The 27,362-nt window shown below is 41.2% G+C and overlaps 1 protein-coding gene across 1 annotated transcript in view; it reads right to left on the bottom strand.

Moving 5' to 3' along the window:
* The window catches only part of pcxb (pyruvate carboxylase b), a 315,031-nt gene that overhangs the window by 17,298 nt on the left and 270,371 nt on the right, over nucleotides 1–27,362 (bottom strand). Inside the window, exon 20 of the mRNA XM_073835799.1 lies at nucleotides 17,504–17,683. Within this exon, the coding sequence (XP_073691900.1) occupies nucleotides 17,504–17,683 (180 nt within the window). The remainder of the gene's footprint in view (nucleotides 1–17,503; nucleotides 17,684–27,362) is intronic.

Below are 27,362 nucleotides of genomic sequence, written 5' to 3'. Positions count from 1 at the left end.
CCCCGAACATTTACGAAGTGTGTGGATGCTGCTCTGGCTCCTCTGCGACTCCAGGGCATCCGCATACTCAACTACATAGACGACTGGCTGATTTTAACCAGCACAGAACAGTTAGCGGTTCAACATCGAGGTGTTGTTCTCGCTCACATGAAAAAACTGGGGTTGAGACTCAACGCCAAGAAAAGTGTGCTGTCTCCATTACAGAGAACCACTTATCTAGGTGTCGTATGGGATTCGACCACGATGCAGGCACGAATGTCAATGCGGTCAAGCTAGGCTTGTCACTCACTGTCAAACAGTTCCAAGTACTGTTAGGTCTTATGGCAGCTGCATCCAACGTGATACCTTTTGGACTGCTGCACATGAGGCCGCTACAGTGGTGGCTCAAAACCAAGGGGTTCTCCCCGAGGTGAAACCCGTTCCACAAGATCAAGGTCACGCGGCGATGGCTACGTGCCTTGGGCATGTGGAAGAAACCTTGGTTTCTGTCTCAGGGCCCGGTGTTGGGAGCTCCTTGTCGCCGCGTCACGCTAGCGACAGACGCATCCCTCACCAGATGGAGAGTGGTCATGAGTGGCCGCTCCGCCCTCGGTCTATGGAGCAACCACCATCTCTCGTGGCACATAAACTGCCTAGAGATGCTGGCTGTGTTTCAGGTCCTAAAGCACTTCCTCCCAGACCTGAGACACCGTCATGTGCTAGTCCACACCGACAGCACAGCGGTAGTTTATTATATCAATCACCAGGGGGGTCTGTGATCGCGCCTCTTATACAAGCTGGCGTACCAGATCCTCCTGTGATCCCAGGGAAAACTTCTCTCATTAAGAGCAGTACATATCCTTGGACATCTCAATGTGGGAGCAGACGTCCTGTCGAGGCAGGGGCCGAGGCCCGGGGAATGGATGCTTCACCCAGAAGTAGTGAAGCAGATTTGGAGAGTGTTTGGCCAGGCTCAGGTGGACCTCTTTGCGACTCGAGAGACATCGCAATGTCCCCTCTGGTACTCTCTATTTCCTCCAGCTCCTCTTGGACTGGACGCTATGGTCCAGATGTGGCCGAGGCTTCGTCTGTACGCTTTCCCCCCGATCGCTCTGCTCCCGGGAGTTCTGGAACGAGTACGCCGGTACGGGGTCCGTCTATTACTAGTAGCCCCGTACTGGCCGGCCCGAGTATGGTTCTCGGACATAATCGCCCTCCTCGATGGCTCTCCATGGGAGATTCCCGTCAGGAGGGACCTCCTCTCCCAGGCCGGGGGCTCAATCCTTCACCCCTGCCCGGAGATTTGGAAACTATGGGTGTGGCCCCTGAGGGGGCACATCTCATAGAGGCTGGTCTCTCAACCGAGGTTGCTGAGACCATCCTTCATTCCAGAGCTCCCTCTACGAGGAAACTTTATGGCCTTAAGTGGAAACTGTTCACTGCATGGTGTAAACAGCACCAATTAGACCCAGTTCACTACCCAATTGGTACAGTACTGGAGTTCCTGCAGTCTCGCTTTTCCGCAGGGTTAGCCCACTCCACCCTGAAGGTGTATGTGGCGGCTTTATCGGCCTACCACGCCTTCTTACTATTAAGACGGCGTTGCTGTTGGCTCTTACTTCTCTGAGGAGAGTAGGAGACATTCAGGCCCTTTCTGTGGCCCTGAATGTCCCGACAGCAGTACCACAGCCGGTCACACTACAGGCATTTTACCCTCCTCCATTCGTGGAGAGCGACCATCGGAAGTATTATTGCATGTGTCCAAGGCTCACTCTACTCGAGGCGTGGCTGCCTCTAAAGCTCTGCTGGCAGATATTTTGTCCCTCGTGTGCCTGCGGGCCGAGGTATATTCTCTCCCTCTTGTTCTAGCGGTTCCCCAGACAGAGGTGTAATACCACTCGCGTCCTGGCAATTTCCCCAGGCGGAGACATTCCAGTGTCCTGGCAGGTTCACCAGGCACTACTTGTGTCCCTCTTGCTCTGGCTGTTTCCCAGACAGAGGTGTACTACCTTCTCCTTGTGTGCCTGAGGGCCGAGGTGGATTCTCTCCCTCTTGTTCTGGCGGTTCCCCAGACAGAGGTGTAATACCACTCGCATCCTGGCAATTTCCCCAGGTGGAGACATTCCAGTGTCCTGGCAGGTTCACCAGGCACTACTTGTGTCCCTCTTGCTCTGGCTGTTTCCCAGACAGAGGTGTACTACCTTCTCCTTGTGTGCCTGAGGTCCGAGGTGGATTCTCTCCCTCTTGTTCTGGCGGTTCACCAGACAGAGTGGTAATTCCACTCTTGTCCTAGCAATTTCCCTAGGCAGAGACTTTATCCCTCCGTGTCCTGGCAATTTCCCCAGGTGGAGATCTTTCAGTGTCCTGGCAGGTTCACCAGACACTACCTTATCCCTCTTGCTCTGGCAGTTTCCCAGACAGAGGTGTACTACACCCCCTCGTGTCCTGGCAGTTTCCCCAGGCCGAGGTGTATTTATCTCCCTCTTGTTCTGGCGGTTCCCCAGACAGAGGTGTAATATCACTCGCGTCCTGGCAATTTCCCCAGGCGGAGACTTTCCTGTGTTCTGGCATGTTCACCAGATACAACTCTTTCCACCCTTGTCTTAACAGACACTAGGCAGGGATTTGGAATTATGGGGGCGTGGGCATCTCGTTCCCCATAGCGTTGATGACGCAGCCGAGTTCCCGGAAGAGAACGTCTCGGGTTAACCCTGGTTCCCTGAGGGAACGAGACGCTGCGTCATGGACCATAATTCCCGCATTCCTGCCGCACATCGCTTCATCCCTGGAAGCTGACGCCGGCTTCAAACGCACGTGCTTTATACTTCCTGGTCGCTTACGTCACCACGCCTGTGACGTCAATCCCGTCATCTGATTGGTTGCAGACTACGTTCAGAGTGCGGCTCGCCAATGGCGTTCCCCATAGCATTGATGACGCAGCGTCTCGTTCCCTCAGGGAACCAGGGGTACATACGTAACCCGAGACGTTTTCCCATTATATACAATGTATCTATAAACTGTATCTAATTTGCATATTAATGTGTTTTTGGGCCAACAGAATGCTTCAGAATGTACAGTACATTCCATGTTACCCTCAATGAACTGCAGCTCCTTTGTACTAGCAGCACTCATGCAGCCCCAGACCATGATGCTACCACCACCATGCTTGACTGTAGGCAAGACAAAATTTTCTTGCTACTCCTCACCAGGGCATCGCCACACATACTGGACACCATCTGAGCCAAACAAGTTTATCTTATAGTCTCATCAGACCACAGGACATGGTTCCAGTAATTCATGCTCTTGGACAGATTGTCTTCAGCAAACTGTTTGCAGCCTTTCTTGTAAGCCAGTTTTAGATGATGCTTAAAGCAATGCTGACAGCACTTATGTGTCTGTTTTTTGAAGCCAGGTTTGCCATGAGAAGCCATGTTAAACATTCAGTGGTCAGTATGAGATAATTGTACTTAAAGCACCTAATTTTAACTGCTCTAATACAAGATACACAAGTTTGTATGGTCTTGTCAAGCAGACAAAAACATAAACATGATGAACAGGACATGTGGCTTTGTGTGGTTAAACAACATACTGCTGTTATCACTTAATTAATGACAAACAATTAAAAAATTAGTCAGATTTAAATGATCATTACAAAATATTATCATATTTCCATAAGGGTCTTTAATTTGATCACTTAATCAATGTCAGTCATTTTTAAAGACCAAGGAGAGGAAGAGGTCATGGTGAAACTACCAAACATTTGTTATCTCAAAAAAGACCTGAATGTGCCCTTTACAAAAATATGACATGTAAGGTCTCAGAGAAATCACTAAAAAATGATGTCCTCTACAGAGGACAAAGTGCAGCTGGAAGAAAACAAAACTACAGTACTTCAAATGTATTTGATATTGCATGGAGTGAAAGTACTTCCTCTTACAAAAAAAAAAAAAACCTTAAAAACTAGATCTGATTACTGATCTCTTTTAAAAGAGAAAACAAACACAACCACATGTATTTATTCAGTACAGTGGCTAAATTAATGAAAAATAAAATGTAAATTACTGGCAGTATTGCTGACTTGACTGTACAAATACTATTTGAACTGAACTGATCTTGACGAAGACATCACTGAATCAAATACAATCTGACTTTAAATTGAAAATTGAGTGTTCCCTGTCGATACTTCACTCGTACTGCGTCGTAAGACGCTTATGGGGAAAAAGCTCCTTTTTCTCCTGAGACTGAAGCATTTCAATAATGCAGTGTAACTGCACGACCATTGGTTTGTGCAGTGAGATAAAACAAACCAATGGCTCGGCAGCGGAGCTGCACGAGCCTATGGCGATGATTCGCGCCCGATCGCGCCAAAAGGGGCGGAGAAATCGGCTATATAAGCGTGTATTTCGCCATAGGATCTCAGATCCTTCTCCATCAGCGACGACTTCACATCTTCGCTGACACTGACTGACCTTCGCTTGAGAAAGAAGCCTCTCGCCGTTGAAGAGCCTTGCAGCGGATCCGCCTGCTCGTCGGTTTTGACGCTTCAAGCAGCTGACAGCGATTCCCTGCCGCGATCCGGCGATAGAAGAGCATATTCCAAAAGAGCAAATTTCAATTGGCGTTGTTGCAAATGCCACGGCGTTTCTGTTGCTCGTGCAGAGCCCCTCTGCACGCTGTGGACAGTCACGCTGAGTGCGATTCGTGCTTGGGCTCCGCCCATGCCGAAGCCGCGCTCACTGAGACGGATTGTTCCCACTGCGGGGACATGAGTCTCGCCTCTTTGCGCTCGCGGCTAGCTTTCTTTTCAGAAAGTAACCCTGCCCCTCGCGCCCTCCCGCTTTCTTCTTCACAAGAGCCTGTGAAGAAAAAGCAGCGGGGCAGAGCGACTCAGCGCACGGTGATTGATGAGCTCACGCCGGCTGATCCCCCGCGTGCCTCACCTTCACCACAAGAAGAGCAATCTCCTGTTCTTTTCATTCATCCAGACCAAAATCCCTCGGCTGCTGCGAGCGATATGGTTTCTTTTGGAGTGAGGGAGGAGGAAGCCATGGATGACAGCATGTCTCTGGCTGCATCTGAGAGAGAGGAGCTGTCGGGCTCGCCACATGACCCCGCCCCCTTTCCATCTACTCAACCCAGCACCACCAGCGCTGGTATGGACGCCGAACTGTTCCGCGTTCTATCAAAGGCTGTTGAAGAGCTGGAACTGAATTGGTCTCCTCCTGAGGAGCCTGTACGGAGTCGTTTGGACGAGTGGTTCCTGCCGAGTCGCCGCCAAGCCCCTCGTCAACGAGCCTCGCCGTTCTTCCCGGAAGTTCACGACGTTCTTCCCGGAAGTTCACGACGAGATCTACAAATCCTGGCGCGCTCCGTACTCCGCCCGCCTTCGTACCTCTTCTTCCTCCGCCCTCACGACTGCCATCGGCTGGAAGGCAAAGGCAACTCACCCGTCCAAGCCATGCAGAACCACTTCAGCTCTTGCTGGACGAGCTTATTCTTCGGCTGGACAGGCAGCATCAGCACTGCACTCAATGGCAGTCCTCCAAGTTTACCAGGCTAAACTCCTCCGCAGTATGGATGAGGCCGGCATGGATGACGCTGCGTTCCGCGAGCTACGCAGTGCGACCGACCTGGCGTTGCATGCTACTAAGATGACGGCACAGGCGATTGGCAGATTGATGGCCAGCTTGGTGGTGCTGGAGCGCCACTTGTGGCTAAACTTAACGGAGATCAAGGACGCTGATAAAGTCGCCTTCCTTGACTCCCCCATTTCTCCAACCGGTCTGTTCGGTCCAGCAGTGGAGGGGTTTGCGGAACGCTTCACCGCCGCTCAGAAGTCGTTCCAGGCTATGCGACACTTCTTGCCCAAGCGCACAAGCTCTGCAACGGCTCCTAGTCGCCCCAAACCGGCGCCGACTCAGCAGCCTGCAAAGACCGCCCCGCCAGCTACTCAGCCAACCCCCCAGGTGGAGCCACGTCATCGCTCCCGCTCGGCCAGGCGCTACCCTTTCCCTAGACGTCAGGGACCCCGACCCAAGGTCGTGTTGGACCAGGCGCCTCCAGCGTCTTCCTGATTTAAAAGTCAGGAAGAGGAAGGGGTCAAGTCTCGCCAGAGCCGGACCAGCCCCCAAGATGTCTCTCTCTTCAGCCTCCAAACACCCCGTTCTGTTCCGGGTACAGAGCGCTGCATGTTTACAAAAAAATACAGCTGTAACTCACGGGCCCTTTCCGTCAGCGCCCTTACAGCTTACCGCTGTGATAGCGGAAAAAATAAAAAACAAACATTTTCAAAAAGAGAGCAAATTTCCTCTTCCAGAGTTTTTGAGCGGCAACCAACCGCTCAAATCAATACAACCCCTCACCACACGGGCCGAGGCTTGGAAAGCCATCCCCGGAGTGTCAAAATGGGTTATGGGCATAATAGAACGAGGTTATACACTTTAGTTCACTCGAAGACCACCCCGCTTTCACGGAGTGGTCTCCACCTCAGTTCACAGCAAAAACATAGAGGTTTTGCGTACAGAGGTGAGGAATTTACTGGCAAAGGGTGCCGTGGAAATGGTTCCCCCAGCACAGAGCGAATCAGGCTTTTACAGCCGTTACTTCCTCGTCCCCAAAAAGGATGGCGGTTTGAGACCCATCCTCGACCTCAGACGTTTGAATCGCGCCCTCATGAGACGGCCATTCAAAATGCTCACGCTGAAACAGATCCTCTCGCAAATACGCACAGAGGGCTGGTTTTGCTCGATGGATCTGAAAGATGCATATTTTCATATCCAAATTGCCCCCCACCACAGGCAATTCTTGAGATTCGCCTTCGAGGGAGTGGCTTATCAGTATACAGTCCTTCCGTTCGGACTGATACTGGCTTCAGCATCTCCGGTACTCCAGCTCGGCCTACTTCAAATGCGCCCTCTGCAGTACTGGTTGAAACCGAAAGTTCCTCCTCAGGCCTGGCGTCTAGGGCGCCTGCGCATCAAGGTAGATCGGACCTGTATCACAGCTCTGACTCCTTGGAAGAGCCTTCCTTGGATGGAACAGGGCGTTCCCCTAGATATGGCGTGCAGTAGGAAGATGGTCTCGACAGATGCGTCCAACTCAGGTTGGGGAGCTCTGTGCGACGGCCAGCCAGCATTCGGCCAATGGTCGAAAGCCGAAAAACGCCTCCACATCAACTGCCTAGAAATGCTAGCAGTGTGTTTAGGCCTCCATACGCTTCTGCCAGTCTTAAAGGGACACCACGTCTTAGTCCGCTCGGACAATATGACGGTGGTGTCATACATAAATCACCAGGGAGGTCTTTCGTCGAGACGCCTTTTCACATTAGTGGAACGTCTCTTACGATGGGCTCAGCTCAACTTTCGCTCGCTCAGAGCAACTCATGTGCCTGGCAGGTTGAATCAAGGAGCAGACATGCTGTCTCGGAGCAACGTCTCCTCAGACGAATGGATGCTTCATCCCCAGACGATTCAGGAAATATGGGCGGTCTTTGGCAAGGCTCAGGTAGACCTTTTCGCCTCAAAAGACAATTGTCACTGCCCAATTTATTTTTCAAAGGAGCAGGATTGCATTGGCCCACGACTGGCCCAATCTCCTGTTATATGCTTTTCCCCCGACTGCCCTGATACCACACGTAATCAGGCGGGTCAGGGAACAGAAACTCAAAATCCTGCTAGTGGCCCCCTTCTGGCAGAACCAGCATTGGTTCCCAGATCTCCACCGGCTGCTGTCGTCAGCACCGTGGCCCGTTCCGTTGAGACGAGATCTCTTAACGTAGGCGAACAAAACACTTTGGCACCCCCAACCAGTACTGTGGGCGCTGCATGTATGGTCTCTCGACGGGAGCCTTCAAATCTCCCCGAGACCGTTTTAAATACTATTTCTGAGGCCAGAGCACCCTCTACGAGGCGACTCTATGGACTCAAGTGGTCTGTCTTTTCCGCCTGGTGTTCCACCCGCGGTGCAGACCCGACTTTGTGTGACATATCAGTGATTTTGTCATTTCTTCAGGAGCTGTTGGACAAGGGACGTTCTCCCTCCATGCTCAGAGTCGATGTGGCGGCCATAGCGGCATTTCATGACTCTATGGACGGTCAGTCTGTGGGAAAGAACGATCTGATCGTTCGCTTTCCTCCTCGCCCCATCACAGTTCCTACTTGTGACTTACCCACAGTGCTGAGAGCTCTGAAGAGCCCTCCATTTGAGCCGCTACAGTCTGTTGACCTTCGACCTCTGACGCTAAAAACTGCCCTGCTGCTGGCTTTGGCATCAGTCAAGCATATGGGTGACCTACAGGCTCTGTCTGTAAATCCTGTATGCCTGGAATTCGGGCCGAATGACTCTAAAGTCATCCTGAAACCGAGATACGGCTATGTACCTAAGAGTCTCTCAACACCGTTTAGAGACCAGGTTATTTCCCTCTTGGCACTTCCCCCCTCAGAGCAAGACCAAGACTTTAATCCCCTCTGCCCTGTTAGGGCATTGAGGTGTTATTTGGAGCGTTCAGCTTCTTTTAGGAAGTCAGAACAACTCTTTGTCTGTTTTGGGGGCCACACCAAGGGGCTTTGGGTCACAAAACATAGACTATCCAAATGGATAGTGGAAGCCATCATGCTGGCTTACTCTTCCTTGGGTCTGCCATGTCCCATGGGGGTAAGAGCCCATTCGACTAGAGGCGTCGCCTCGTCATGGGCCTGGTCCAGCGGAGTATCCATTGCAGAAATATGTGCGGCGGCCGGCTGGGCCTCACCGTCCACATTTGCTAGGTTTTATAATCTAGACGTCCCTGTCTTGCAGACTAGGGTCCTTTCTGCATGAGGAATTTTGTCACCAGTATTGTTATGTATGCACTTGGCCTCTGGGAGTTTCCAAGTGTATCGTTTCCTTGGAACGGAATGTTCATTAGGTTTTCCTGATTGAGCAAGTTGGCTTCTACTAGCCCATTCTGTGCTAGGGCCATACAGTCGTTCCTCTACCTTAGCAACGGCGGGATTGTACTGGTTCCCCATAAGCATCTTACGATGCAGTACGAGTGAAGTATCGACAGGGAACGTACTCGGTTACTTTTGTAACCTCGGTTCCCTGAGATATGGGAACGAGTACTGCGTTGCTGGCCGTTGCTAAGTAGCTGCACGACTCAGTCGTCGCTTCAGTCGAAGAACCTGAGATCCTATGGCGAAATACACGCTTATATAGCCGATTTCTCCGCCCCTTTTGGCGCGATCGGGCGCGAATCATCGCCATAGGCTCGTGCAGCTCCGCTGCTGAGCCATTGGTTTGTTTTATCTCACTGCACAAACCAATGGTCGTGCAGTTACACTGCGTTATTGAAATGCTTCAGTCTCAGGAGAAAAAGGAGCTTTTTCCCCATAAGCATCTTACGACGCAGTACTCGTTTCCGTATCTCAGGGAACCGAGGTTACGAAAGTAACCGAGTACGTTTACTGCTGTCCTTATGCATTATCATTAATAATCATAACACATTATTTTCCTGTTTAATACTGTAAAGCTGCTTTAACACAATCTGTATTGTAAAAAAATGCTATATAAAAAAAGGATTAAAAAAAAACCTCACAAATGTAATGATACAGCTAAATTTTCAGCAGCCATTATTACATTATTCAGTGTCTCATGATCCTTCATCAGTGTCTCATGATCCATTACATTGTCATTTAATAAAAAAAAAAACATTTAAAGTGAAAACATTCATTAAAATTAACTGAAGTGTTTAATGATTCATAGAGAGAGAGAATATAAATTTTAGGCAATACATATTGATAAATAAGTAGCTTTTTTACTCATTTTAAAAGAAGCTCATTACTGGAAAATATATTCTGTTTTGAAAACAGCTGAGCTACTGTGACTCTAATGAAAGTTACTAGCGTTGCTACTTTTAGTTTGTTATTCCCCAACACTGCTGTAGAGGTGAAATCATGACAGGTACCTATAGGGGAAGTGTACATTCAAGCATTAGGACTGTGCCGATGGGCTGTGACAGAAATGGTCTGGCAGACTCAGAGTTGAAAGGGATGAAAAGAAGTGTGCTGTCATTCACACACATCCTCTGAAACCTGTCTTAGTCAGTACATCAATCAATCAGTCATCCGACACAGTTAGAAGTGTGCAGATGAGTATGATCAGTCTGGACTGATAAATAACCCACGTGATGGTAGAGAGTCCATGTGGTTGTTTATCCTTAACAAAGTCTGACATATATTTCATTTGTGAATCACCTACAAATCTTAATCTGAAGATGAGAAACAGGAAAGCTTTTACACTGCTTTTTATCTTACAAGCTCTTTAAATAGTTATTATATGACCTACTATATTTCTGCAGCATCTCACTGATGCAGTCAGTCAGCATTTTGGGTGTAAATAAGCAACTCAGGGTGTTTTTGGCAAGCAAATTTACGTGTCAAATACATAGGAAACATCCAATTAGTTTGCTATTTGTCTGTTCTAGTATTGAGAATGGTCATTTTTCAAATATTTCTTTTGGTTAATTTATTGTTTATATATGAGAAAACATAATACTAAACCCTAAATCTGCAAATGTCAAATGAACATGAAAAGCTTAAATGCCCATGCAACTGCACAGATCAACAATTCATAAATAGCGAGGAGGTTTTGATAACATGACTAGAAATTGGTGAGCAACTAAGCAGCTAATTAATATTCATAAGCCCCTTTTTATACTGTGACATCAAAACCTGCCCACTCTAAAGCTATTTCCAGCACCGCCGTCTACATCATATAAAGTACAATCTTGTCCTGTGAGCTGCTCACGTCATCAGTGTGTAGTGCCAACGCTCTCCAGACCTTTTCACGCATCCTAAATTTGATGTGACATACCCTCCCATGATCGCCCTGCTTCTTCGATTAAGTGTCTCTGCTCTAGATGAGGCAGTTATTAGCACATTCAGCCAAGCTAATGCATTTTAAATAATACATAAAACATGCTGATTAGTGTATTGAGGAGCTCCCTGAGGATTGCCGGGAAAGGGTTTAGAGGCTTTTCCCTTGGCGGAGGCATGAGACACAAAAGAGGGCTCACCAATTCTATTAGTCACAGTGGCTGGAGTTCAAAGATGCTCCACGCTTCATTCAGTCACTCTTCATTAATTTGACAGCTTTTGAGGCCATTTATAAGCCAGGAATATGTGTGTGTGTGGTAGGAAGGGTTTTCTAAAGATAGAGTGGTTAATTGCCCTTAGGATTGAGACTAGAGCGATGTTTAATTGAAGTGTCTGCTAACGTCACTAAAATCGCATGTGTATAGGAAAAGGTGTGAAGAGATTTTATCCGCTCAAGCTGCTTCTTAGTCACTACAGACATAAATAAAAAACTTTAAATATTTAGAAAGTGATGGATGAAGTGACAGATGTTTATATGGAAGCCTGTGGATGCGTTTTTTCATCTCAATCCACTGAAAATTTAGAGCCTGCTTGACATGATGACGCATGACATGTTTTGATAATATCATTAAGACTGCGGTTGTATTTCTTCCATCTCAACTTGTTTGTGCATGGAAAAGTGTGTTTGTGTGTACGCCTGTGGGAGAAGATTGCCCACTCTTATCAGTGTTTGTCCAGTGGTGTGTAACGCACCACGTCTGGTTATCTGAGTTTATCTGGATGAGCTGATTGGCAGAGATAGAGCTGCGGATGCATGAGTGAGTCACCGTAGGCCCTACCGCATAAACCTTTCCAGCCCATTATGACGAGTGTGTCTCAAATACACCCACAGACACATATGCTGACCATGCTTGGGGCTGTGGTGATGTATGTATATCCCGGTCAGAGGACATAGCATCATTAGCCTTTTAAAAAGCTTTAATGCATTATGGGTAATGCCCCAAGTCAGTATTAGGGAGCGTATTTGTGCCAACTTATATTTACTCACTGGAGGTGACAGAACAACAGTAGCACACTGAGGATATTTTTCAGTGTAATGCTTAGAGATGACGCATCAATGCAGTATATAACTATAATGCAGTGTAATGAAACATGAGTGGCTTAAACAGGTGCAACAGACCTTCATATTGAATTTAACACAAAGAAAGAATTTGAGACCTTGAGGGATAGATTTGTGTATTTACAATGGCATGCACTGTATGCTTCTAGATCATAATTTTCAAAACTCAGAACTATTATGAAGTGTTTGATTAATGACAGTTGTTTTTCCGAAAACTGCTCTGTCAGCAGAATTGTCAGTGAGTTGTTAAATAACAGTACAGTCCATTATTGATTCAATCCAATGATCCAATGACATGTAATTTGTCTGTACACACTAAAGGCAAAAAAAAAGTGAGGCATGACAGAATATATTAGGTGTTTGAAATTCAACTATATTGAGTGGATGAGATTTCAGTTTAGGCGGGTGTATCCAGCATGACATTACAAAAATTAAAACAGCTTGCGCCAACGCAAACCGCCTTTTGGTGTTAAAGGGGTCATCGATGCCCATTTTCCACAAGTTGATATGGTTCTTTAGGGTCTTAATGAAAAGTCGATAACATACTTTGGTTGAAATTTCTCAATGGTAGTGTAAAACAACACTCTTTTTACCTTGTCAAAATCATATCTTTTCACAGCAACCTGTTTTGTTACATTTTCATTTAAATGCTAATGAGCTCTGCTCACCCCGCCTCTCCGTGGGGTTACAAACCGCTCTCTTCAGCCACATTTAGCCACAAAACTTGCTAACTAGCACATTATTAGGAAAGGCGATTCACAAAGATTCACAAAAAACACCCCTTATACTCCTTCTGTAGGTAAAGCTGGATCACGAATGATTCACACGAACATAGACGCATTCAGGTAGACTGGAGGGCACATTTCCTTCAAAAACAAAAGTAACGCTAATCCTTTGCGTCTTCAGCGGCTCAGATGTTGGGAGTAAATAACAACTGCTATGATCATTATTACATCCAACAACAAAACACCTCAATCACTTAGGAGCCATTCTTGTCAACGTCCCTGCTCCGGTGTTCGAAACAATGGCGGTCGGACACTCAGGGCGGGTCTAAAGTTAGACGGCCTTGTCAATCAACTATTGTGGGAGTGGCCTTGGTCTTTGTGATATCACACAGCCAATAAGCTGAGAATGGCTTGATTTGAAAAAGAGGATATTATTTATAGAGATTAAAAAATACCACTGGGTGGATATTTATCATTATAGGATGGTTGTGTACACACACTGTCAACACACATTTATGTTCAAACAACATGTGAAAGTAAGTTTTGCATCTGATGACCCCTTTAAAACTGTACTGTCAGATTTGACTAAAGATGCACAGTGATTATTTTTGGGCCTGACCTTATTGAATACGCATTTATAGGAGTTTCCCTTTCAGACACAACATTTATGGGAGGTGAGTATTCAAATTAATTACGCAAAGCTCCAAAACTCTTGCACTTGTCAAATTACTGCCATTTGCGGCATTATTGAACGTCCAAAAAAAAAAAAGTATGTCTTAAACTATTTTGCGCTTGAAATGGCTGCAATTATTGTTGCTAGGAAGAGGCACTGCAGAGAACAGAGAGCATGTGGTAGAAGAGAGAGGATTTTTTCCCACATGTATAAATTTATTTGCGATTCCAGAAGAACACATTATTCGAGCATATAGTTTGACAAGCCATGTTATTTTTATAATTTGCTTCAGGAAATAAAAGACGACTTAGAACTCTCAACTAGGAGTCACACAATACTAGGTCTATCAAAACTTCTAGCAAACCTTTACGGTTCTTTTCAACATACTGTGGCCTCTTTATTTTTTTATTCTTTATTCGCGACTACGCTAATTTGAGCTACGCTTGGTATATTGCGTTGGTCGATATGTACTGTAAATGAAATGTTGCGTCTGTGTTTTTTAATTTGCGCATTGTTAGTAAAACACCTGCAGAAATTTCCCCTCTCATCGGCGTTGTTTTGGAATTGTGCTCTCGCATTAATTTGACCTGTTTAGTAAAACTGGCCCATAATATCTTGACGACTGTTGATTGTTGCTTTTCCATATTATGTCTGGTTGGGGCTAGTCTCAGCCTCAGACAAAACAGCCATAGACTGCCCACCCTTCATCCACCACACTCACATCTGATACTTATGGCACAATAAACCGGTAACATTTTGGAAAAATCAAAAGTCCAAATTTGATTAGCTGATATTTATCAGATTTCAACCTAGTTTGCAGAAGTCTATAACGCTCTGCCAGGAAACAAACAGGTATTCACAAAGAGTCATGTTTTGAAATCATGAAGTGAGAAACATTATTCAATTAAGTATTTTGTTTAAAGCACTTACACTTACACATTGAATGTAAAAGAGATGAATGTAAAAGAGATGTTTCCGCAATGTTTACCTATGAGATGGAATCTAGAGCTAGTATCATTTTTCTTGGCTGACCCTATATTGCCAGCATATGAAAGGATCACAGAGTGGTCTCATTTTATTTGCTGTATGTCCTCTTACATCTCACATCATAATGTAAGATCAGGTGAATACCTTACTGAAAAAGCAATATCAACAACATATGAGGGTAAATATGAAAGTGCAGATGCTCACATCACAGCCAACTGATTTAGTACTGTATCTGGATCATCTGAACTGCTTGTGGGCACTAAAAAGCAAGGAGACATGCTCCAACAGATGTGTACTGTGAGTGTCTGATTGGAAAGGCTGTTGATAAAGTGTATGCCATTGAAATAAATAGTGCTTATTTGTTTTAATTCGTTTTAAATGCAGATTGTAGTGCCATCATTCCCTATGCTTTAAACACATGATAATCTTTAATGAATGGTGTATGGCTGTTTTTAAGTACTTTTAAAGACTAAAATCTTTTGTTGTATATAAAACAGATGAAAAAATAGAATCTGAGGGTGCAAACAAATCTAAATACTGAGAAAATTGCCTTTAAAGTTGTCCAAATGAAGTTCTTAGCAATGCATATTACAAATCAAAAATCAAGTTTTGATATTTTTACGGTAGGAAATTTACAAAATATCTTCAAATATATTCAAATGTACCACTGGTTTTGTGGTCCAGGGTCACATTTTAGTCTTTCTACTTGAATATTTCAGGTGTTACTTGCCTATTCTTTGTAATTATTTGTTAAAGTTATAAGCAATTTCTGAGTGAAAATTGTAGACCTTTTTTCACTGAAGCTGTAAGAACTATTGTACATGAACTAGCAAATAACTAGCAACAAACTTTGTAGTTACTTAGCAACTTGAGCTCTTTTAGACACCAATATCAGAAATATCCTTGTTGCCTGGTGGACAAGTCAGTCATATTTTTGTCTCTACGCTAAAATATCATGTAGCCTTATGGTTGTGTTTAAAGAAAATTTAAAGCAGGTTGCAAATGTCAGTCACACTTGCAAAGTGTAGTTGACTTCCTTCAGAGCCACAGAATAATTCATATTATAGACTTTATTATATTATTTTTATCTGTCCTACTAAGACACAGAATTAAAGTCGAAATGTGAACTGTTCAAATCTTTTTCTCTGTTTTTCTCTCTGTTAAACGGAGGCCACACATTGAGCTCTCCTACATGGAAATGCTGCCAGTGCTGACAAACAGCGTTTGATCTTTCATTTTTGGACTTCAGAGTGCTTCAAACGGGTTTGTCTGTCTGTCTATGTGTGTGTGTGTGTGTGTGCCAGAGAAATAGTAAATCAAAGTAGATTTACCCTCAGCTGTGCAAGCAGGATGTCTGTCCTCAGTAACCACGCCATTTCAAAATTAAGCAAAAGACTCTCTTGTGACCTCAAGACTGTAGATTTGTGTGTGTGTGCGTGAGTGTCTGAGTGTTTGTGTGTGCGTGCATTATAGTGGATCAGACTGACATGGTTTCTTTTCTGAGCAAGTCTTTCAGCACAAGAAGACGGAAACGCCATAGCCACTACTGAGAAAGTGCCTGGCAAATGACAAGCTTTACTCAGCCTTAAACCTTTTGTCTCCTATCCTGTCTTTCACACATATACACAAACTTTGTGACTGATGCACATAAAGCTATTCTCCCAATCTCTTAAACTGTCTTTCTCTCACTTTATCGCATTTCTTCTTCTCTCTCACATTTTTCCCCTTCTATGTGCGGCTAGAGATTATTGAAAAACAATGCCACTGTCACTCTCAACAGCAACAACAAAAACCGCTTATGTTTTTCCTCATTTGAAGGTGTCTTGGATAATAGCATCTGCTAAATGACTGAATGTAAAATACTCAATTCTTTAGGAAGCATTTCTATGAGAAATTAAGTGACACTTCTCAGTGAGTTCTTAAACACTGTTCTTGATCTAATCAAGCTATTGTTTTGTTTGCATGTCTAAATGCTGGGAGTCCCACTCATGCATTTTTTAACAACAAAATTAGGTCAATCCTGATTATGCATTACATTTTTATGTTCCCAGTCTTATAATGATAAATAAAAATATGAAACGTATCATATTAGTTTCTTTTCTTTATTGACTATTACATACAGTTGAAGTCAAAAGTTTACATACACCACCTCATGAGTCCCTTGTTTGTTCTGAACAGGTACCCGCTGTCCTTCAGAAAAATGCTTCAGGTCCTACAAATTCCTTGGTTTTTCAGCATTTTGTGTATTTGAACCCTTTCCAACAATGACTGTATGATTTTGAGATCCATCTTTTCACATTGAGGACAACTGAGGGACTCATATGCAACTATTACAGAAGGTTTAAATGCTCACTGATGCTCCAGAAGAAAACAATGCATTAAGAGCTGAGGGGTGAAAATTTTGGGTAAATTTACTTATTTTGTCTTCTGGGACACAAGTAACTTCTGTAGCTTCTGAACTAAAGGCTGTACTAAAAATATATATATATATTATTTAAGCAAAATTAAAAAATTTACAAATCTTCATTCTGTTCAAAAGTTTACACCCCTGGCTCTTAATGCATTGCTTTTCATTATGGAGCATCTTCTGTAACATTTGCATATGAGTCCTCAGTGTGAAAAGATGGATCTCAAAATCATACAGTCATTGTTGGATGAGGGTTCAAATACACAAAAAATGCTGAAAAACCAAAGAATTTGTGAGATCTGAGGGATTTTTCTGAAGAACAGCAGGCAGTTTAACTGTTCAGGACAAACAAGGGACTCATGAACAACTATCACTATCAAAAAAACAACAAAACAGTATTAAGAATCAAGTGTATGTAAACTTTTAAATGGGGTCACTTTTATAAATTCAACTATTTTTTTCTCTTCCGGACTAAATGTAAATGTCTTTTATGTGAATTATATAATTCAGGTCAGTACTAAATAAAACAACATGCATATTGTATGATCCCTCTTATTTTGGTAAAATAATTAACATTTTGCAGATTCTGCAAGGTGTATGTAAACTTTTGACTTCGACTGTAATTGCATTACTTTGAGTTTGAGTGGATTTTGTCATTTGTGTTCACAAGCATCTCCCAACATCTCAACAAATACATTTCAGACAGTGACAGAAAACCATCCAACACAATTTTGTTTTCACTGAACTGTGTCATCTCACCTTTGACCTGAAGGGCTCAGGAAATCCTCCATGTGGAATTCCAATGTGTCCTTGCAGGAACTCCACAACAGACAGAGGGAAGGAGAGCTCGTCTGCTCTCTCTTCAACCTCAGCGCGTGAGAGAGAGTTCTGCACCATAAACTGAGCCAGATCACCCACAATCTTAGAGGAAGGGGTCACCTGAAGAGAAATATAGAGAAAGAAATTATGCATGTGAAAATACTTCTTCATTCCTGGAAACTTTTAAAACAAACTCAGATAGCACATTTCAAAGGGATATACTGCCAGCTGAAAATCTACCTCCTTAGTCAGCTGGAAGTGTTCACACTGTTCAAAATGCACACAATTCTACTGACAAATTGAGCATTATAATCAATTCACATTGCAATGCTACAAACCCCAAGAGGAGAACATGAACTCTTAAGAACATACACTCAAAACAATTCAACAAATCGAAAGAGAAATTGATTTGTAGACAAGTCAGATTGAAACAAGGAGTTACGCTCTTTTTAAGGAATAGTTCACCTATCAATTACTCGCACTCATGTTGTTCCAAATCTGCAGGACTTACATTCTTTCATGGAAAACAAAAGAAGAAGAATAATCTGGTTAAAGGATTCAATGAAAAGATCTGAATAAAAAAGGATTAGTTTTAATACAGTGCTCAAGATAGATGTACCACTTCTATGATTACTTTATTTAGCGTCATAATACTGGCCATTCTTTTAAGATACTCTAAACCTTCACCTTTTGTTCTACAGAAGAAGGTAATTCATACAAATATGAAGAAACATGAGGGTGAGTGATTTTCATTGACTACGTTTACATGGACACCAGTAATCTAATTAATGACCTTATTCTGAATAAGACAATAATATGATTATGATGTTTACATGAGTTGCTTTTAGAATATTCCTTTCATGATCCCGTTTTACATGTTATAGTACATAGATCGATTAACAACACACATCATTACGTCCACACGCAACGTTATCAGTTCATCTTCGTTGACTTTTGGATGTTTCCGTTTTAATTTTACAAAAGCTTTAAGTGTAGACATATGCAACAAATTGTTTAGAATGTGTGAGTTAAAATTTGCCGTGGTCGCATTTGTGCGAGTGCATGCTGCGCTGCCCTAAAGCGTCTGCTCCATACAGCGAGCATTTCAGAGCCAGTCAGATTTTAGGCAAAAAAAAAAAAACCCCAAGCACAGTCACCGAAAGCCAGTTTAGTTTTACTTTTTTTTGTTTGTTTTCATTTTGAAAACCCTGTTATCTTTGCCGTTTGCCTCTCATTACGCTTTGGAGGCTTTCTTTTATTTATTTTTTATTAATTAATTTGTTTGCTCAGTATTTGCGCGCCCTGTAATAAGTCGGCATATAACACAGCAAGTGATGGAGTCCATGCCTCGTCTTATTAGTTTTTGTTAATAAATGCTATATAAGCTATTTTATTTTATTGTTGTTATGCTGTTTAATTAAAAATAACAAATCCATCTTTTAAGAATTTGTTTTAATCTTAAAACTGATATGTAAGCAAAACCAAGATCATGAATTCGAAAGTAAAAGTGAAAAGCATCCTAAGACATTCCAATAGCGGAAATCCTGTTCACAAAATTAAAATCACAAATAATACTAATGAAAAAGAACGGGTTTAATGTTAACTACGTTTCCATAAAACTATAAATTATGATAACAGACAAACTATTTATCAGATTAATCCCATGTTGTAGCAAAAAATAAATAAATAAAAATGAAACCAAAGCATATGCACGTGCGACCAACTGAGAGCGTTATGCCGCTGGAACAGGCAACCCGTTACCGTGTTTTTCCAAACTTCTACCCGTTAAAGTGCACTGGAAAGGCAGTCAAACCCATGAGTTCCCACCCGTGAACTCGTACTAGATTGACGTACTCCCAGTTCCCAGTTCTGACGTGACATAGCCCGTGAAACAACAATACAGCCTCTAGGGGTGCGGTGTTTATGCAAGTGGTACACGGTGGAAAAATAGAGTTTAGGACAATATAACGTTGCAATCAAATTAATATAAAAATAATAAATGCTTGGCGTGACTTGCCTGGAACGCTACAAAGTCCTGAGTCGTGGTTTGAAGACGTGATTTACGAGCTCAAAAACCTGCCTGGAACGCAGCATTAGTGTGTATCCTGTCACAAAATGTGGCGAAAAGTCCTACACGAGGGGAATAGTGTGATTAAGGTGTGTACATATCTTCCATAATGCGACTAAAATAGGAATACTCCACCTGTCTTAATTCGATTTGTGTTTACTCCGATTATGACCTTAGTCGGATTAAATTAATCAAAAATATCAGTTTACATGGTTGCTTCTTAACCAGAGTATTGTCTTAATCGCGTTAAAATCGGAATATTGTTGTCCATGTAAACGTACTCACTGTTGAGTGAATTATTCCTTGAAATGTGAACAACACCAAATAACTAGAAAAAATACTTCAAAATCTATTTTAGACATCCGTAAAAGGTCATTCAGATTCAGCCAATAAACTGAATGTATGAAGAGTTAAGGATTCAGATGAGAGACAGAAAATGACAAAAGAAACCAAGAGAACAAATCATAAGAGTGAGAGAAATGTATGAAAATAAGAGCTCTATGAGGATTTGAAGGGAGGAAAGACACACAGGGCGAATAAAAGAAAAAAGCAAGAGATTCAGGGAAAGAATAAAATGTTAAATGTCATGCCATTTTTCTTTCACATAAATAGTTCAGCACTCTGAGAAAAAATATCTTATGTACAGCAAAACTGCTGTCAACTTTTCAACTTGGAGTGTAGGCTAGATACACTTTGAAAGTATTGTCTTTAAAAATATACCATAGTACAGTATTGGCATATCAGATATTTTAATGATTAACATAGTGCTCTAAGAGTTTTTAAAGGATATCACTGTATTAACATGGTATTACTATGTTACCTTGTCCAAAAAACATTTTGTACAAAATACCAAACTGTAAACAATCCAGGACTGGATGGTTGGGAGTAGGTCAAAAAAGGAAAGAAAACAGAGTGACATTTAGGATTCAGTTTTATAATAGAGTCCAAAACAAAGGTTACGTTTAAATACAATGCCACAGACATGACATGTGCAAAGGCTTTTTTAGAGCAAAGGATTTAGCAATAACCCCACAGACCCTGAGTGACTCCAGCACCGCTGGGACTGTTGAGGATAACACAGTGAAGACCTCCAAAGTCTACTGTGAGCAATTATAAAACTTCTTATGCACATAAATGTCAGCCTTACAAAACTTTATATAAGTCACACATGTTCTTTGAGCAATATTAAAATTCTGACACTCTTGCATAACTGCCTTTTGCTTCAGAAGTTTAGTCATCTCAGCCAGGGAATACTGCTCAGAAATGACTTGCCGTAAGATGAGTACTTAACTGTCTGGATAATCAAATGTGATTTCACTAAATTAAGCGTGAACGTTTCCTTCATCCTGCCTCAGTCATTTGAAGTCAAGATGCTAGAGCTCATGTTAAATCAAATCCTAAAGACTCATGGTGGCTAGAGTGCTCCAGCTTGGTCATTTGACATGAAACATTGGTTGTAGAATAGCAGAGTACTGTACTATTTTGCAGTGTTATTGCGGGTTGGCTCTCAGTTGTAATCAGTGTTAATTTTGCTAAATGTTCATAATGTGGGATACTATTTTAGTGCTTAGCATTAAAAAATGCTTTTAAGAATGCAGTCATAGCCTTTTTAAGTAGTATTTAAAACTAATACTTAATACTTAAGATTTATTCTTGTTAAAGGCCACATCATCTTTTTTAAATCATTTCAATATGTTGACTTGGCGCTCAAGCATTTCTTCTTATTATCAATTATTATTATTATTATCATCATTAATTTGAGATTTTTGCTAAAAAAGTAATTTCTTTCATACATACTGACCTTAAATATTTAAATAGTAGTGTATTACAAACAACGTATGGTACAAAATGTAAATATTAACCCAACACATAAATGACATTCGTAGCACGGCTGTTATATGTCCCATTTTCATCTCTTCCTACAGCCCCATCTGTGACGTACAGCTATTTTCTCTGCATCATCATCAGCCAGTTTTGACTTCATTTCCGTTAGTCTGATTGTTTATATGCATATTCATACGTATTCATACATAAATGACCTACTTTCACAGCTGATTTTGCAGCAAGGTCTTTTCTTTTTATCCCCAACACATTCTTTTATTTTAACTTTATCCATTTTTAATATTACTATGATGATATACCCCTAATCTGTTTAAGTAAATAAACAAAAAACATTGCATATTATTGCATCACACATGCTGGGAAACAAGTCAGTGAAAAGTATATATAAAACATTTTCAGAAATTAATTTCAAGTCCTGGTACAGGACATACTACCTGCACTATAGAACATTTGTCAAAACATGCAAACAACTCTATCTCACAACCAATTGGTTCCTATTTACAAGATGGTTAATTCATAAGAATTCGTATGACCTCACTCGTACGATTTTGTACCCCAGAGAAGGGTAGGTTTATGGGCAAGGCTAGGGGTGGGTCATTTGTACAAATTTATACTAATTGGGGAACTCGTAAAATACATATGATTTAGCAACAATCGTACAAATTCGTATGAATTGCCATGAGATCGGGTTTTTTTTCTTTCTTTTTTTGTAAAGACCGGAAGTCACTCCACGCTTTAACAACCAATGTAGCAAGTTCATGTGACAAGAAAGTAGAATGTTACTATTTGAAATATGTAATATTACATACATTATATACGGTCCAACAGAGCCGGGTAGATTACTTACGAATTGTAATCTGTTACTGATTCCAAATTCCAAACAAAAATTTTAGTTAGTAATGTAATCCATAATATTACACATTTTAGGTAATATAATCAGACTACTTTTAAATTACTTTTGACCTAACTCCTGTCACGATGTGCGGGGAAGACGAGGAGCCAGGAGAACAAACGCAGGAGAAGGAAATCCAATAAACACTATTTATTTACAAAACTATAAACAATAGTGATGTGATGTTTGACACCGAAGCTTCGAAGCTTGTATCAAAAAAACGAAACATCTCACAGTGAAGCACTGTACCGGAGCTTGATTCGTTTTGCCATAACCACGTGACCTGTGACATCCGAAGCTTCGTTTTCGCACACAACCACGTGACTGCTTCATATTCTGATTCAAATAACGCGAACCCCTTGTGCAAGTATCAAGTGTCATTCACTTTTTGTTAAGAATAAATCATAATACGAATACATGTGCATGTGTAGTATTGTGCATATTCATTTTGTAGTTATCCTTGCTTCACAAGCACTTCTAATTAATACTAATATTAGTCAAAATTATTCTTAATTTACTTTGAACATATATGCCTACATGAACCATGCTTATACTTGTATCATTTTTTCTGATCATTTTTTCAAGGGTTTGTTCTGAAATAAAAGGGGGGAAATAGCATTTATTTATTTTATTTACTATTTATATAAATAGTTTTTCAATATGTTTGGCTGACTGTATTTTGTTATGACAATGAAGCTGCGTTGTCGAGTTAGTAATGCTTAACTGCGCGCAGGAGGCGCCGACACGATCATTTGCCCCCCCCCCCCCCCTCCCCCCTTGTAAAACTGGAAACAACTTACAATAGCCTACTCCTTCGTTTGTGGTCATATAAGAATAAGACAGTGTTCCAAACTATTCTAAATATTTATTTTATTAATGCACATTCACAATAAAAACAAACAGTGTGCTTTTGTAAAAAGGAAACAAACAGGATGCCTCAAGAGCGCATCAGAAGAATGAAACTAAATTCTGCATAGGTTGATATAGGCTGCTAATTGTTTCACATTTTTTTCTTTCGTTTTGTTAATTCATAATTTATTTAGAAAATAACTTTATTTTATATATAGCTGTATAATGTTTTCCTCCGCTTGCAGAAGCGCTGCAGGTGCGTGACCATGTGAATCCTCACACTCTGTTGTTTATGCTGCTTTTTGCGTGTATAAAATTAATCCATGGAAAACAAATGTAGGTATTTTTAATGGGTCACAGCCGCGTATTAATTAAAATTTCCTTTAATTGTAATGTAACAATCTTGTAAGTTAACGGTTAAAAATGTCTTAATGACCGTCGGTTGTCAGGAGAAATAAAATAACCGAAATGAACATTCCCATTTCTAAATAAAAGTTCATCAGAAAAATGATAATAATACAACTGCTCCTGTTTATGATTATTGTTGATGATAAAGTAAATAGTCTATAACAAAGTACAAAAAAAAAAAAAAAAAAGAAAAACTCATGACACTTGTTAATAAAAATTAGCTAACATACAATTTAATATTAGGTTTTGTTTCAAATGGATAAAGAACAGTCTACTAGCCTATATAATTGACGCAATATAGGTGAAATTATGTATGGAAACAGCTCAAGGGCAGTTTTTTTTTTTTTTTTTTTGCGATACACCAAAACTTACTATGCGACAGTTCGTTTTTTTAGGGATGAGGTCATTACGCACACCATTTTAATACGTAAAAGGCCGGTTGGAAGGAAAACTGGATGTAGACAGCAAATTTTGCAGTTTTTTTTTTTACACGTATTCTCTTTGTCGATAACAAAACGGTGCAAAACTTGGCTAGTGACAGCCACGTGCTTTGCAACGTAATGACTCGGACCACTAGTGGGGGCCTCCTAGTGGCGGCGGGGCTCTAAGCAGCCGATTAGTTCGCCTATAGGGAGGGCCGGCACTGATAGAGAGTGAGCTACTGATATAAATATTGGTTGGACGTTTAGGGGGGAGTATGTGGGAGTATTTGGCCTCTCAATTTGTGATCCGCTGTGTAAATCCTTCGGCCGGCCGACCGGGAAAAGTCCCGGTCGTCCCGATTGCCACTCCGCCCCTGCCTAACTCATTTATCACATTGGTTTAAATAGGATATTAACAAGAGTAAGACAACATACTGTATTCCATTTGTTATTTATAAAAAACAACATGAACTGCATTAAACATTATATTACGTATTAAGGTTTATTCAACCTGGTGTTTGTGATTGAACTGCAGGGGGTTTATGTGTTTAATGGCAAGCTAATAATTAATAAATTTTTTTTTTAATTAAAATGAAACAATTTAAAATCAATCAAAATAAAAAAAACTTGTGTGACCATAATTAATGTCAGAGAACCAAAGAACATGCAAATGCTATACTTAATTATTAAAATATTTATTTTGAAATCTCAGAGGTACTTAAAGTAAATATATTAAGCGAAAGAGGATCAGACGACAAACAAGTTTGTGAATTTGTGTATTTGAATGTGTTTGAAAGACAAAAGACTTCCAAAGAACTAGAAATACATGGTTAACCCCTTAACTGTCACCTGTCCACTCTCTGTCCACTCCACCATTTTACAAACAAATCATAATATAATCATGACAAACTATATTTTGTTGAAAAGGTCTAAGGCTCCTAAATAGATATTTTAAAAAAATGTTGTTACAAATGATTTAAGAAAAGTAATAGATTAATTCATGACAAGAGTGCACCTCTTTGAGTTCCTTGTTGCCTTTTTCCCTATCACGCTTCAGAAATCATAAAAAGTATATATATACAGTATATATATATATAATCTCAAAAAATCTGTCCTTTGAAAACCATTTTAAAATTAGACATTGCATTAACATGGAAAATGTACATCAAAATCATGTTACAAAATGTTTCCATCCATGAATTACACAAATTTAAATTTCAATACTGCATTTTCATGTCTATGTTCAAAAATGGGAGTGACAGTTAACAACCTACAGAGTGATAATTCAAATACAAATCAGTGTGTTCATCAGTAGTTGATGCAGTGTTGAAACACCTCTTAAACCTAATGATTTTTGTAAATCCAGTGGTCAAATGCTGTATAGCCACCTGACTAGTGACTGATCTCTATGTGAAATTCCACAAAACTTGAACAGTTTCTGAATGCATATGAAAAGGAGGCTATTTTAGAAAGTAAAATTTAAAAGATGAAAATGAGGAATTAGGGAGAATCATTAAATGATAATTAATTTATTGGTATTGTATACATAATATGCAATCATGTATAAATCCATATACATCCATAAAACGTAACTATAATCTGATTATGAGTATTTTAAAATGTAATTTAATCTAATTACAAGTACTTAATTTTTGGAATCTGATTACATAATCCAGTTTACATGTAATCATGTAATACTACACAGCTCTGCTGTCCAATACAGGGCTGTCACTACCATAGAAAATATCTGATAATTCAGAATAGTGGCTAATCAATGATCAATTCTTAAACATTTACATTTGGTCTATTGGAATATTTTGCTACATTGTTGGTCCGTAGCTCAAAGGGACTGTCTGAAACCAAAAGAAAGCATGTTTCTGGTAAAAGGTTCAAATAATGAGGATGCCACCCTCAGTTACTGAAAAATCCTTCAACTTCTGCCTTCACTTGGAATAGAGAGAAAAATCAATGGGTTGTTAATTAAGTAGAGGATTTGTTAAGTACCCAGACACAATGCAAAACTCGGTCAGGCCAAGCCACTGTGATGGAGGCTGTCGGGGAAAGTGTTATAAAATGAGACTGAGACGGGATTAAGAGGGGATCAAACACACGCACGCACACACACACACACACACACACACACACACACACACACACACACACACACACACACACACACACACACACATAGTAATCCTCATGCCCGTCAGTGTCTCCTCTTACTGCTTTTCTGACGTACTGTAATCCTTCTGTGTACATCTCAGTCGCTCTCTGCTTCTGTCTCTCAGTCTTTCCCCTCTCTCTCTCTCTCTCTCTCTCTCTCTCTCTCTCACTCTCTCTCTCCCTCTCTCTCTCTCTCTCTCTCTCTCTCTCTCTCTCTCTCTCTCTCTCTCTCTCTCTCTCACACACACACACACACAGGTCTAGAAGTGTTTACTCTCTCCTGTGTTATTGTGCAGGGTATCTCCGGTTAACTGACAGGGTACATCTGTTTGGCCATCGGCATGGACAGAGAGCGCTTTGAACTCAAGAGAACGGTTTGTGTGTGTCAGTGCTTGCTGCTGCTTCAAAAGAAACAGAATTAGTGGAGTGTGTGTACGTGTGTTCTGGTGTGGGTCTCAGCAAACCGGATAGCGAGAAAGAGCAAGACATGAAGGCTGTGTTCAGAACGAATGCTTACTGTGCAAAACATACACTATGTTGCCTAAAATTTTGATATTTTTTAAATAGAGATTTTCAGCAGCCATTACTCCTTTCTTTCATTACTTTCTTCTTCAGTGTTGCATTATAATTTAGAAATAATTTTAACATGCTGATTTGGTGCCCAGGTAACATTTCTTACTACGATGAATGTTGAAAACAGTTCATGTTTTTGTGTAAACTGATAAATTTCTTTCTGGATTCTAGCATTTATTTGGAACATAAATATTTTGTAGCAATGTGAAAGTCTTTATTGTCACTTTCCATTTTTTACTTCTGGCAAATAATAAAACTTTCCCCTAACATTTGGTGAAGGATATCACTCTTGATTCATTCATCATACCAGAGATGGTTTTAAACAGCACATTCTAGGAAAATGTAGTAGGCCTTCAAGGCCTTCCATGCATAAAGAAAATTCACATACTGTACAATGTATAAATAATGCATGAGGCTACTACTATCTTTCAAAAATAGAATGTGGCATGCTATTCTGAACATAACAGAGAGAGAGAGAGAGAGATGGCAATAGCAATAGGAATATAAATATAAATAGAGCATCGCCACAAGATCCCAAAGTCCAGCCCATTTCCCCCCAACCCATGAACTAAATTGAAGAGA

This window comes from Garra rufa, chromosome 3 (genome assembly GCF_049309525.1).
Source record: "Garra rufa chromosome 3, GarRuf1.0, whole genome shotgun sequence".
NCBI lineage: Eukaryota > Metazoa > Chordata > Actinopteri > Cypriniformes > Cyprinidae > Garra > Garra rufa.
This window is presented reverse-complemented; position numbering and strand designations above follow the sequence as displayed.